Below are 12,030 nucleotides of genomic sequence, written 5' to 3'. Positions count from 1 at the left end.
TTTTACCCATTGAGGGTACAAATCTGCATGGACTGGTGTTGGGTAACAAGTCTGCAACTTTGGCAAGCACAAACTAGGTTCGCTTCTGAACATAGTGCTACTCCAGCCCTAATGCAGAGAGTGGAAAAGAGCAGGAAATAATTACAATGTCCATCTTAAATTAGCAAAGCCTAGTGAAGATCAGCAAACCCTGTAAAATTAGACACAGATTTTCAAAATGTGTTGGATTGAGAAAGATTTCCTTTGGCATAGCTGCATTTCTCTTGCAACTGGGCCCATAGACATTTTGATAAACAAGTTGAATATGCTGGTAAGTGACTTCATGTTTGTGCACAAATACTTTTCTCCAGTTGCTGCCATTTAGTAATTATTTTAACAGCACTGAATTAATATTTTCTTTCTCAGCACTATCAGCAAACTGATAGAACAGATATATTACACAATCACACATTTCATTGCAGAGCTCTTCCTGACTTTCAGCATTAGATTTTGAGTTTAAAGTGTATCCAATGAAACAGTGAAGGTGTTGCTAATAAAGGTGCATGGACAAGGGAACTAACAGAATCTGAAATCTCTGCACAGTAGATTTGCTAAAATAAGCAAAGTGAAGTCCAGATTGTCCAGGTATGCCTTCTTATCTCCCATGAATATAAAATACTTCTGATGATCCATGGAGAATTTTGACTAGCTTTGACTGTCACATACTGGTTTTGAAATGCCAGGTATTTTTAATTTATACTATATTTAGCACTCAGGGCTGGTTTTAAAAGTTTCTGAACCCTTCAGATACGTTGCCTAGGAGCAAGCACCTCACGAGGATGCAGTTATATTTAGATACAGGTGCTGCTTTTGGCATTAACTCCTTTGCCAAGGTGGGAACAATCTCTATAGTTATGAACATTTTTCTGCTAGTACAGTGTTAGACAAACTGGATCACAGACATTGGTTTGGAGACAATTGTCCATTCAGAGAAATGGCGATGGAAGCAGACACTGGTAGAAGAAAGTTCTTTCTACCATGGCTCCTTTCATGCAGAAGACTGACATCAGCCTCGCCAACAAAAAATTATTTTTCTTATGGAAACCTGAAATAGAAATATAGACCAAAAAAGCACTGTAGACACTCTAATCTGCTTTTCAGAGTATGGGTCAGGCTTGTAGGCACTGCATGCTCACTGAGTCTAAAGAGCAAACATTCTGCTTAGTAAGGCACAGAAGAGTTTGGAGGTGGCTGTCCCAGTGCATAGAATAGAGGATTTTCTCCAGTGATGCATTTTCTTGTGTCTTATACAATTTATTATATTTTTATAATATAATAGTCACAGTCACTGTGTCTCGAGGAATTTTATATGATGGGTGCAACAAACCGAGTGGCATTTACAAGTATTTGTTTATATTTTGGTTTTACTGCTCTTTCACCAAACTGCTCTTCAGAGCTGGCTAACCTTGAAAATAATATTTATTATCAGCTTTTAAACTTGGGAGTTTCCTGAGTGCTTTATTCTAAGAAGGAAACAAATTCCCTTCAGTGAGAAAACACAGCATCTCTCCTGGCTGCTGCATGCTTCTGCTCCAAGCAAGCAGGAGAGTGGGTGGCATTCAGTCTAGAGCAATACTTCAAGCTTTTTGGTAAATAACATATCACAACTTTGCATTAATTTTTAGCATATGCCAGCATGCATTTTATTCTCTCTGCTTGAAAGTACCATGTCAAAATCTCTACATCCTGAATAAAAATGTCTTTAATTTTATATTAGGAAGTATGGTTAAGCTACCTAGTTAGTTGACAGAAATAATCCAGTGGGATATTCAGTATCTCAGCATAATAATCTGTTTAAAGTCGTAATTAGATGCTCTTGGTTGGGTTGGTGGTTTTTTTGAAATTACTTTTAACATAACTTTTCTGATGTTGAAACTTTGCAGACTGGAACACTGAGGATTCATCTCACCTATGATTTAAAATTGTACTCCTTGTGAAGCTGTAGATATGGAGTCTCCACAAACATGTAGCTGCTTGTTCAATGCATTTTGTACTAATGTTTTAGGAATTATGATTATGCTTTTCCCTGACAAATATTTACGTATTATTTGAATTATTTTGACAAATAATTCTGTAATTATTTTTACAGAATAGATTTCAAGGGCTTCAATTTACATTGAATTCTCATATAGGATGTATTTATAACCTGGGGCATCAGATTTTAAACAAAATGCCTCAAGTGAATATAGTAAAAAAGCAAAAGAAAAACAGGACAGGGAAGGACCCCTAACTAATGGAATTGCCCAGACCCATTTCTGCATGAATTGAGAGCCTCTGACTATTCAAAAACAGATTGACAAGTATAATTTGCTTCACATGGCACTATTATCAACACATTATGAATACTGAATGCAACATACTTTTCATACAGTCTTTGTCCTCTCATGAACACCTTCACCTCATTGTCCAGCGGAAACGTCCCGTCATCTTTTCTGAAGCGGTAGAACAGTTTGACATCCTTGAATTCTTTATGCTCATCACAGACTGAAACATAAAATAATTAAACAAAAAAAACCCCTTCACATACATGTTAAGTAGTTGAGGACCCTCTTTGCAGGGACCACTGCTGAACTTCAAAGCAAGTACACGTAGAGTCTAACCCCCTGTATTTCTGAGCACACAAACTTTACTCGGTTCTGTAAGAGATGGTCTGAAGATCCCTCATCTGCCTCACGATCATCACCGAGGACAGAGACTGAACACAGGAGTCCTGGCCTGGCTGAGGTGGGGTGTCTGCTAAGTGTTGCCTGTGGGTGTGCCCGCTGCGAACTGGTATGCATTCCTGAGGAAATTAGTGCAGGTCACAATGGACTGCGCCGTTCTTGCTGCCCAGGCAGGAAGGACTGTGCTGAAGCGGAAAGGAATGACCTGTCCTGTACACCTATCCTGTACACCTGTCCTGTACACCTGTCCTGTACACCTATCCTGTACATCTGTCCTGTACACCTGTCCTGTACACCTGTCCTGTACCTGTTTCCCAAAGCAACGGGCCCCATAACAATGGCTGTAGATTTCCCCACCTCTTGGCCAGCTGCCCCTCACTTCTGAAAAGGACTATAAAGGGACTTTCTGAAATAACTGAGCTCAAGATCTCCCCACGGAAAGAAGACAAATCTATTGGCAGAAGACCACGAGGACTTTGTCTCATCCGTTGGTAGCTATTGCCCCCTCTTTTTCTTCCTCTCTACTCTTTTACTTTGGTTTTTTTTTCTCTCTCTCTCTCTCTCCCCTCTATTGCATTACCATGTCGTGGGCACTTAATAAAGGTGCACTGTTTTGATTAAAACTGAAATCCCTTGTGTCCTTTTACACTCAGAGATCGATAAATGAACCATCACGACCCCTGCTTGTATTAGCGGATCGTGACAGGTTCTAAGAAGCTGGAGGAAACCTTCAGAGAGGTAACCAAATTTCTGAGTGAGGGGGTAAGTGTTCATTAGTTTTGTGAGTATTACTGCAAACATATAGAGCAAAAGCGCATCCATCTGCTGCATACCCAGAAAACCTTTTGATGAAAACAGTCTGTTGGCTTGTTTGTTTAAAAGGCCACTAGAGTAGAATGCCCAATAATTTAAGGTTTGCCAAACTTCTTAAAGTTATTTGTATCAGTTAGCAGTGCTGTAGGAAACCTGAGACTTCCTAAAGAAACAGTTAAAATCAAAGCCTTCTTCCCTCTTAAAATTGTCTCAATTGCTCTGCCATGCCAGCTAGCAAATGGTAGGTACAACGTGAGCACACTGAGAAATGCCAGATTAGGTTTGTAAAACAGCAGCTGATCATGGGCTCTTGTAAATGCGGAACAGAGCCCCATCAAGGGCATAAACTGATGGGAAAGCTATCCCAAGCAATCTGCTCCTAACAGAGTTGTGAACCCACACACATGGGGGACCTTCTGCACCACAGAAGCAGGAAGTGGTACCTCTTCCACTGGACATGGGACTTGAAAGAATGCTCTGAGCATCCTGCAGAACCTGATGGAACCTCTCTGAATTTACCTGCCCAAGCTCACTTCACAAACTATTTTATTACAGTGCAATACATGAACATTTTCAAGAAACACCTGTTCCATTTCTAATACATACACACACATATATAAAATTTTTTCTAGAGTTTGCAATTGGATCCTAGGGTAGAAAACGCTTGAAGGAAAGTTAGAACTTTCAACAAGCATTCAGCAATAAAACATCTATTGCTCAATTAAATTAAGTCACTCAGGCATCCACGCAACTCTTCACTGACATTTTCTCAATAGAGGATTAAGTAGACAGATTTGAATACCCTATAATTACTTTATTCTTTAACTATCTACCGTGAGTCCCAGTTTCCATAACAACCCAGAATTTTCATTTAATAGCCAAGCAGAAGCTGTAGAAGTGGCACTCACTCAATATGTGCATTTCTGACTTTAATTAAGGTGTTGTTAATGTACTGCAGACAGCAGCAGCACTGCTGCACATACAATGACCTCTGCATAAAGTCAACATTTGTCTGTTCATAGTCACTCAGTTTTCTCTTAAAAAAGCAACAAATGGTACATTTGCCATTTTGAAATGGGTAATACTATAGGCTTGAAATTGAGGCCTTGGATCTTCTTTGCTCTTGTGCTTCCCAGCCTCTTTGTGCCCCAAAAGGCAACTAAATGCTACCAGTGAATTGGAAGCCTTTTGATCAGCATGAATTGTTATTCAAGAAGCTGAAAGGAACAGATCTCAAACAGACAACAAGTTTAGGAGAAAATTAATTAGGGCACAGCCGGACCACTAACTTTCTTGCAGCTGTACCAGCACTAATGTTTGTGCAGCTGCTGTGAGGGCCAGGGCCAGAGAACTAATCCACATGAGAAAAATGATCTCTTTTTTTGCTGGCTGATTTTTCAGATGGATTTTTCAGCTGAAGAACTGTGCTCTTAAGAGCAGGGAAATGAGGGCAGCAGGGAGAGGGGGGACACGATCCAGCTGGAGCAGCTCTTGAGATAGGGAAGCTGCATCACAGTTTCCAGTCACTTTCCCCCTGCTATGGGGAACACCTCTCCACACCTCTTCAGGCTCTCATCTCCTTCAGGACACAGGTGACCTTGCATAGCAGTTCAAGGGAGATGCTCCATTTCTGGCAGGGAAAGGGTCCTACCTGTCCTATACCTGGCTGAAGAGCAGGAGTGAGATTTCCCTTTGTCTCAAAGCAGTCAATAAATTCAGCTTAGAACTTTTTAGCAGCTGATACTGCACTTACCATGGTGGATAATGCTGTGATCCAGTAATTTCTGCACCAGTTTAATGGCTGTCTCCCTGTCGGAGGCCTCTTTGTGGTCAATCAGCCAGTCAATCAGCTCTTTGGCAACGAAGCAGTTCGGGTACGTTTTGAGGTGGTGTCGCCGATCCTTAATGACCTTTTCTTCGTGCAGTCGGAGCCTGGGGGTCAGATCACCTTCTAAGTATCATTTGCAAAGAGCCTCTGTAACCAGCATGATTGGGGTTATATCTGCTCTGGATAACCACCAGAGCAGAGCAGTGGCACCCAAGCCCTGCTCACAGGATGGGCTTTGCAGGTGTTGGGCAGAAAAGGAAGAGTCCCAGTCACACATCCAGCGCTGGCATCTCACCACTAGGGAACCCACAGCAACCATTTGTTACAACTTTAAACCCCATAATTGGAAAAACTTGTTTTATGCCCTGTGGAGAAGTTTAAAAAACTGAAGAACAGCACAGAAGAACATACTAAGTCCCTTAAAATACTTCCCATAGGTCAATTAAACTGTCAATAATTTGGAATTAATTTTCCAACATTAACACTAATGTGTTCCGTATTATTTTATAGGATCACTGCTGTAGATTTTTTTTTTATCTCATTAATTTTTGCAGCTGTAGCTTCGCCCTTGGTTAGGTAACTGCAATTTGCCTCCAACTGCACAACAAGGATAGCATTTATGATTTAAAATTCAGGTGTGAAGCTGCTCCGACACAATGTTATCTATCATTAAAAGGTTGCCTCCTACTCCAAATAAAGGAAACTGATTTCCCTCTTAGGCATCTGTTGACAAATGCTCTCTGTTTGCAAAATCTCCCTGATCATCCTGAAAGCAAGTTGGTTGAGATGCTTGGGTCAGAATGCAAGATCCTGATTAGAGTAATACCTTGAGATATTACTGAAGTTCTGCATCTTCATGTTTAGTCATTTTTTCCCAAATAAACAAAATAAGCAACATTAGCAATAAATTGACAGAGGGTTTAAAAGTTGTTTGAATTTTTATGCTTTCCTGTTCCATTTTAATGAATCACATCAGAAAACCTGGGTTTATAATGTCTATACCACAGCTCTGAGGAAAGCACAGAAACCGCAGTGCTTGGGCTCCTATCACAAACAGAAACATTGCTGTTCATTTCCAAGTGGCCAGGGTCCTACCTTGTAAACACTCTAGCTGACTGCAAAGAGTCCTGAGTAATGCTATAATAATTGTAGGGGGTACAAGGGTGATAGCACAGAAGGGTGTTAACATGAGCCTCAAGAAGCACAGAACAGGAGTATGAGAAACTTCTCTCTCAATGAAATTCCAGTATGAAACAATAATTTCTTCTTAAAAACATAAAAAGGGAAAATACTTGGCTGAAATCAGTGAAAGAAATATTATTAGGGCATCAGACAAGACTTCTGTGGACTTCTACCTAAAAGTAGTAGCAAAGCAATGCTTTGTTCTGCAGCATTTAGCCTTGAACTACACTGGAATGGCCAATCTGGGATGTGAATTCAAAACCAGATTTGCAAATATCATAACAAAAAAAAAAGCAAGACTTATATATTAAAAATACGGATCAATCAGATCACTATTCTGGAAAGAAATGCTGGTAAGTATCTCATGCATTATGAAATTCTCTGAGCTAAAATACTTTTGCTTAAAGCATATTTTCCAGATGTGCTCTAACAGCTGTCACCATGCTTAGAAAATAAAGCATTCACAGTTTTAATTATAGAACATGCAATTATCAGTATGTCTGATGGAGCTTTACAATTAAAATACATTCCAGGTTCTGTTAATGTTCATCCAATCTTATGTCACACAATAACCTGCAAGAACAAAACTGGAAAAAGTGTGTAATACAAATGTAGACAGCTCAACCCAGCTTTCAGTCAGTGGTGTAAGTCTAAATGGATGGAGTTCATCTGATACAGGCGGGAAAATCCCTTCTACAAAATTCTTTGTCCACATGTTGCATAGGAGTATGCCAGTACTGTCATCTCACAGACAAGTCATCAGTCAAGAGCCCCAGAAATGAGCATTTATGTCTTAAATTCTGACTGCAGGCTTTCCTGCAGTTGGTGGGCTTATAAATATTTCAATTCCTCTGTCATGCCAAAAGACACAGGTTCCCTCTCTACAATCTTTTTCCTCACTCAGACAATTTATGGGATGTCTCTGTACACCTTTTTGTCTATATTCATAAAACTCATAGATATTTCATTATCTGAATTACTTTTACCTGCTTGCTAAAGTGGATCCAAATTTGCTGAGACACTACAAAATCATTAAGTCAAAGAAAACATAACCACATAACCCTTACCAAACCTGAATTTCCAAATGAATGTGGGAATTTCTTCTGCAGTCTATACCAATTATGTCCATACTGAATTATGTCCAGGCTTATTTATTTGGAATAACGAACACAAATGGAATTCAGATTTTCTCTTTGGTGGTGTCAAAAATGAAACTCTATGGAGGAGAAGTAGCTCAATAAATTAACACTGTAACTAGTGTAAACTACACAGAAGCCTCAGGTAAAGTTATTGAGCATATATTGCAGTGTGCCAATCAAAAGTTCAGGCAGGAATTTTAAAAATGCGTCTGTGCTCAGAAGTATTTATCAGGAGCCAAATCAAATGGAATAAAAAGGAATAAAATGTACCAGTGAATACAATTATACACTGGAACCAATGCTCAAGTGAAGTGGTAAATTCTTTATCCCTTGGCATTGAGAAACAGGCTTCTTGACCAAAGTCCTTGATGTTCTCCCTTTAAGTAATGTTAATCACTTTACGTCAGCTAGTCTGCATGATGACTGGAAAAGACCTAACTTGACATCAAACACATTTTTATCACTAGAAGAAGTTTTTCTCAAGAGCTGTTCAGGCGATTAGCTGACTGACAAACCCTGACCAGTCTGAGGGGAGAAGGGGGATAAGAGAGGCAAACAACAAAGGGTGATGGGGGGACACCTTGATTCAACAAGCCTTTGAAACATGGACCCACTTTCTGCAACTTAACAGCTTAACACCAGAAAACAATCTTGTGTGCACCAATACATCACCCATATATAATTCCATATATTATTCAAGATTACCTGCCAGACTTTGCATGTGGGGCCACAGTCTGCCCTACCTGAGGAAAACCATGTGAGTGGGATCCAGAGCATTTGAGCACTTGCCTGTGAAGGTTAACAGGCACACGCAAGCCTTTAATATTTACAAATTTATAGCCATGGCTCTTACTCATGCTTACAACAAATAAAGGCTGTATTTGCAAGCATGCATGCTTGCCAGAATAGTTTTCTTGGGCGTTTGTCTAAACAGGAGTTGCTCTAATTGACAATATGAAGGGACTCTTGCTCCAAAGAGAAGTGCCTTCCTCCTACATAGTGTGGAACAAGATAACTTGGAACACATTTCTCCTGCTTTGCAGTAAACGTGTTCAGAGCTATTTGGAACAATGTTATTTTTGAGATGCCATTAGGTACTTTCATGATACTGGAAAAATCTAAATTTTTGCCTAGAAATGAAGAATCAGGCACTAACTTGGGAGGAAATTGCTCTTGCAGCTACATGAAACTTGCATTTTGGTTTTCATCAACAGGGGCGTTTTTATTTCCACCAGGGACATTATACATTTTGAAGTTCCTTGCCTCTTTTCTGAAGCAGTGGGTAAGGATTTATGAGACAGTGCCTGCACAATTAGCTTTCCTTTTAAACCCCAGGAAAGGCCAACCTGCTGGATGAATACAGTAAGGATATCATTAACTGAACCACAGTCCAAATATCTCACCCAGCTACTTCCCTCTATTAAGTCCAGTAGTCTGTGCTTGGCTAACACAGATCTCACAAAGCATTATCCAATCTTGAGTTCTATGAATGAAAAAAACCTGAAAGCTTCCTGCTCTTCTTGATAATTTTCTGAATAATTAATCTGCCAGCTCCTAGTACATCCTATATAGTTCCTACGTTTATCATAGCAAGGCTTAAAATATGTGCAAGGAACAGGTTGGTCCCTGACACTCTAAACAGACAGCATTTTATGAACACTTTCACAATGCACTCCACTCATTCACCTCTTTTAACCTTCCTGAAACAATGACACACACACACACGAAGATGTACATATAATAGAACCATAGAAACATAGAATCGTAGAAACAGAACAATTTGGGTTGAAAAAGACCTTTGAAGGTCATCTAGTCCAACATGAGCAGGGACATTTTCCATTATATCAAGTTGCTCAGAGCCCCTCCATGCTGACCTTGAATATTTCCAGGGATGGGGCACCTGCCAGCTCTCTGGGAAACCTGTTCCAGTATTTCACCACCCTCATTGCAAAAACTTTCTTTATATCTAGTCTGTTTTATATCTAGACCTCTTTTAGTTTAAACCATTACCCCCATCCTATTGCAACAAGCCCTACTAAAAAGTTGTTCCCCATCTTTCTTCCAAGCCCCCTTTAAGTTTTGAAAGGCCACAATAAGGTCTCTCTCCCAGGCTGTACAGCCCCAACACTCTCAGTCTGTTTTTCTGTTTCCACAAGGGATGTTCCACCCCTCTAATCATCTTCAGGGTCCTTCTCTGGACCTGCTCCAACAGGTCCATGTCCTCCCTGTGCTGAGGACCCCACAGCTGGACACAGCACTCCAGGGGGGGTCTCATCAGAGTGGAGTGGAGGGGCAGAATCAACTCCCTCAACCTGCTGTCCACAATGCTTTGGATAAAACAACTTTTTTAAATGGAAGAATAAAACACCAGTGAAGAGATCACTGAAAACAGAAATTCCTATCAGAATTTACTAATTATTGAACAATGCACACTGATGAAGTAATTAGTCATGGCACAGTGCACATCTTGCCTCAGCATGCTCAACTGCTGCTGAGAAGTTCTGGCATGCTCATGCATTACTGCTGTGTTACATCTTGCATACACCCTTAGTTTCAGTGACTATCCCAGATTGAGCACTGCCAGGCAGCATTCACTGAACTATTACAATTTCATCAAATTTGGGTAAACTCTGAACAAAACTATACTAGATCCCTTGAAAATTAGCAGCTGTTTGCAGAAAGGCAAAGCACTGCAGGTGGTTCCTGCCATCTTAAAATTCTTTCACAAATTTCATATATATCTGTAAGAGAAAGATTTACTTATTTCCAAGGAAAACTAGTCACAACATCCTTTGTGACAAACATAAATGGACAAAAGAAGTGTTTTGCCAAAGATAAGGACAATTCATGGTGGCCAAAGAGCATAGGTTTTTCACACTTCTTCTCAAGGGACATCCTAGGTGCTCCACTGGCAGGTAGAATTGCCCCTTTCTGTTTGAAATAGAACAGTTTCATATCCTCCCAGAGGTCTCAAAGTTCAGTGTTTTATAACATAAGCACATGACCTGTCTACAGCATGGTAGACGGGCATCTTACTGAAAGATCACATTTTCCAAAGCATCTCAGTGACTTAGAAGCTTAAGTCCCACTGAAATTTAAAACTTACAAGTCAGTTACACACCCGATCTGTTACAAAACAAATGAGCATAAGGTGGCATTTGTGTATATATACACACCCAGGAAAACCTACTTAAAATGTCCTTTATATTAAAATTTTGCCTTTGCACTGTCAGCAAAAAAATAAAATAGGTCAGTGAGGATATCAACTTTGTACACAGAGGCGATCCTGAAGGCACTCTGTGAATGCAGTGTGTTGCTGGGACAAGCATTTCCAGCTGGGCTTGCCAAGTCTCACATGAAGTGTCAGCATTTCACTGCTGCCTGTTCCTCTTTCTATTTATGCTTCAGCTCTGAAATCACTTAGTTCTGTTACTTGATATTCACAGCAGCTAAATTACCCTTTAAAACATGGGGTCATACTGGAAATAGGATGAAGATATTTCTGTTTTGGTAGCTGTGGCTGAGGAGAAATTCTGCCATCTCAAAAATGTTTAGAAGGGGTATCTTCAAAGCAGCTCCTGATATCAGTTCTCATCACTGTGATAATCTCCAATTTTTTGCCCACAGCCATATCTGTAGTCAAAGTGAGGAGATGCCAGAACACAGAGCCAGATAGAAAGACTTCAACTAAACTCTTGGTGCACGGCAGAGGAAATCCTAAAGCTTCCAAAGAAGTGGTGGTTCAGCAGCGTCCCTGTGGCTTTAAATAAAATATTGTGGCTGCCTCTTTTATGAAGTCTTTTTTTATACATTCAGGAAGTACTAAGGCCACTAAGCCTGCAACCAAACGTGCACAAGGACATCCCCAATACCCATAACATCTTACTAACACTGTGAGGGATCAAAGCACACTCTGGGGAACAGACACAGACATTGCTCAGTCTGCGATGAAATCAAAATGATGTCTTTTGGAAACTCTCTTGCAGCCCACAAATTCAGGCCAGAAATTCAGAGCCACAGCCTCCAGAGTACTCCAGACTGCACAGGAAATTAGATCTGTGTGTTTGTATTGATCTGTCATAAAACTAGAGACCCCTTGTAAAACCTATGGAAGTTGTGAAGTGACTAATCTCTCTGCCTGCCAAGCCGTTTCACTTGCATTTCACTTTTAAGTAAAATGTGTACAAACATGAATAATATATCTAACTGCCTGTGCACTTGAATCTTGAGAGATTCTGTCTTGCTAGAAAGCATAAAACTGGGTATTATAAAGAGGAAAACACAGAATACAGACAAGTTTTTATTTCACCTGCGCCTAGTCATAAGGAAAGTGGAAGTCTGCCTGTCTCACTCTGGCTGCTCACTT

The 12,030-nt window shown here is 40.2% G+C and overlaps 1 protein-coding gene across 2 annotated transcripts in view; it reads right to left on the bottom strand.

Annotated features, from left to right (window-relative positions):
• The window catches only part of DEPTOR (DEP domain containing MTOR interacting protein), a 79,965-nt gene that overhangs the window by 48,206 nt on the left and 19,729 nt on the right, over positions 1 to 12,030 (bottom strand). For both annotated transcript variants that reach the window (XR_007199925.1, XM_048286539.1), the window contains exons 3-4: positions 5,269 to 5,447; positions 2,400 to 2,523 (exon numbers count right to left, since the gene is read on the bottom strand). Coding sequence is in view for 1 of the 2 variants with exons in the window: in XM_048286539.1 (XP_048142496.1) it covers positions 2,400 to 2,523; positions 5,269 to 5,447 (303 nt within the window). In the remaining variant the exon portion in view is untranslated. The remainder of the gene's footprint in view (positions 1 to 2,399; positions 2,524 to 5,268; positions 5,448 to 12,030) is intronic.

The sequence above is a fragment of the Corvus hawaiiensis genome, chromosome 26 (genome assembly GCF_020740725.1).
Source record: "Corvus hawaiiensis isolate bCorHaw1 chromosome 26, bCorHaw1.pri.cur, whole genome shotgun sequence".
Classification (NCBI taxonomy): Eukaryota; Metazoa; Chordata; class Aves; order Passeriformes; family Corvidae; genus Corvus; species Corvus hawaiiensis.
This window is presented reverse-complemented; position numbering and strand designations above follow the sequence as displayed.